The sequence below is a fragment of the Sapajus apella genome, unplaced genomic scaffold, assembly GCF_009761245.1.
Source record: "Sapajus apella isolate SASKATOON/1434 unplaced genomic scaffold, GSC_monkey_1.0 scaffold1658, whole genome shotgun sequence".
In the NCBI taxonomy this organism is placed as follows: domain Eukaryota; kingdom Metazoa; phylum Chordata; class Mammalia; order Primates; family Cebidae; genus Sapajus; species Sapajus apella.
In genome coordinates, this window is record NW_022438584.1 from 1 (window position 1) to 994 (window position 994).

General features: G+C 50.4%; 1 protein-coding gene across 1 annotated transcript in view; it reads right to left on the reverse strand.

Moving 5' to 3' along the window:
• Positions 1 to 175: 175 nt before the first annotated feature.
• The window catches only part of LOC116546912 (kinesin-like protein KIF17), a gene marked incomplete at its 3' end in the record, with an annotated part of 8,334 nt that continues 7,515 nt past the window's right edge, over positions 176 to 994 (reverse strand). Inside the window, exon 2 of the mRNA XM_032273026.1 lies at positions 176 to 457. Coding sequence (XP_032128917.1) covers positions 176 to 457 — 282 coding nt within the window. The remainder of the gene's footprint in view (positions 458 to 994) is intronic.

Sequence of the window (994 nt, forward strand, 5' to 3'; positions counted from 1 at the left end):
CAGCCTGCGGCTAACCCATCCCAGTGCAGTGTTGTGGGTGAGAACACTAGCTCTGGGGCCAGACTGCCTGGGTTCAGATCCTGACTCTCCTTAGCAGCTGCGTGACCATGGGCAAGTTATCCTCTCTGTGCCTCAGTTTCCTCATCTATAAAATGAGCATAATTGTGGTACCTACCTTGCTGGACCCCTGTGAGGATGAAACAGACCCGAGCCTTGGGTGTGGAGAATGTTCTGTGACGTAGTTACTACAGTGAGGTGGAAAGAGGCCACCTTCCCTCGAGACAGCCCCGGGGGACAAGGAGGACCCACCTGTCTCCTTCCGCAGGTTCTCCTGCAGTGTGGACAGCCTGACATCATATGAGTTGCGCATGGCAGTGATGTCTTCTTCCAGCCTGGCCCGAGACTCCTGCTCAGCCTTATAGTCGGCTTTCAGGCGGGCCAGGCGCTCTTCATATTCCTGGGAGAGGGAGGGGTGGGCCAGAGGGCAGGCAGCGTTTTATCATCATTTTGAAACTCACCTTTCAGTATTGTTATTTTTTGTTATTCAAACAATACAGAACATGTAAGTAAGCCAAAAGAATCCAATGGTACAACACTGTGATAATTACTTCCTGGTGAAGACTTTTCTAAACTGTTCTTGATGCTTTTTGGTTTTGTTTTGTTTCTGAGACAGGGTCTCACTCTGTCCCCCAGGCTGGAGTGCAATGGCATAATCATGGCTCATTCCAGCCTCAAACTCCCGGGCTCAAGCAATCCTCCTGCCTCAGCCTCCCAAATAGCTGGGACTATGGGCATGCCACCCTCAGCTAATTTTTTTAAAAAAACTTATAGGCTGGGCCCAGTGGCTCACACCTGTAATCCCAGCACTTTGGGAAGCTGAGGCAGATCACCTGAGGCCAAGAGTTTGAGACCAGCCTGGCCAACATGGTGAAACCCTGTCTCTACTAAAAATACAAAAATTAGCCTAGCATGGTGGCGTGCCTACAATCTCAAC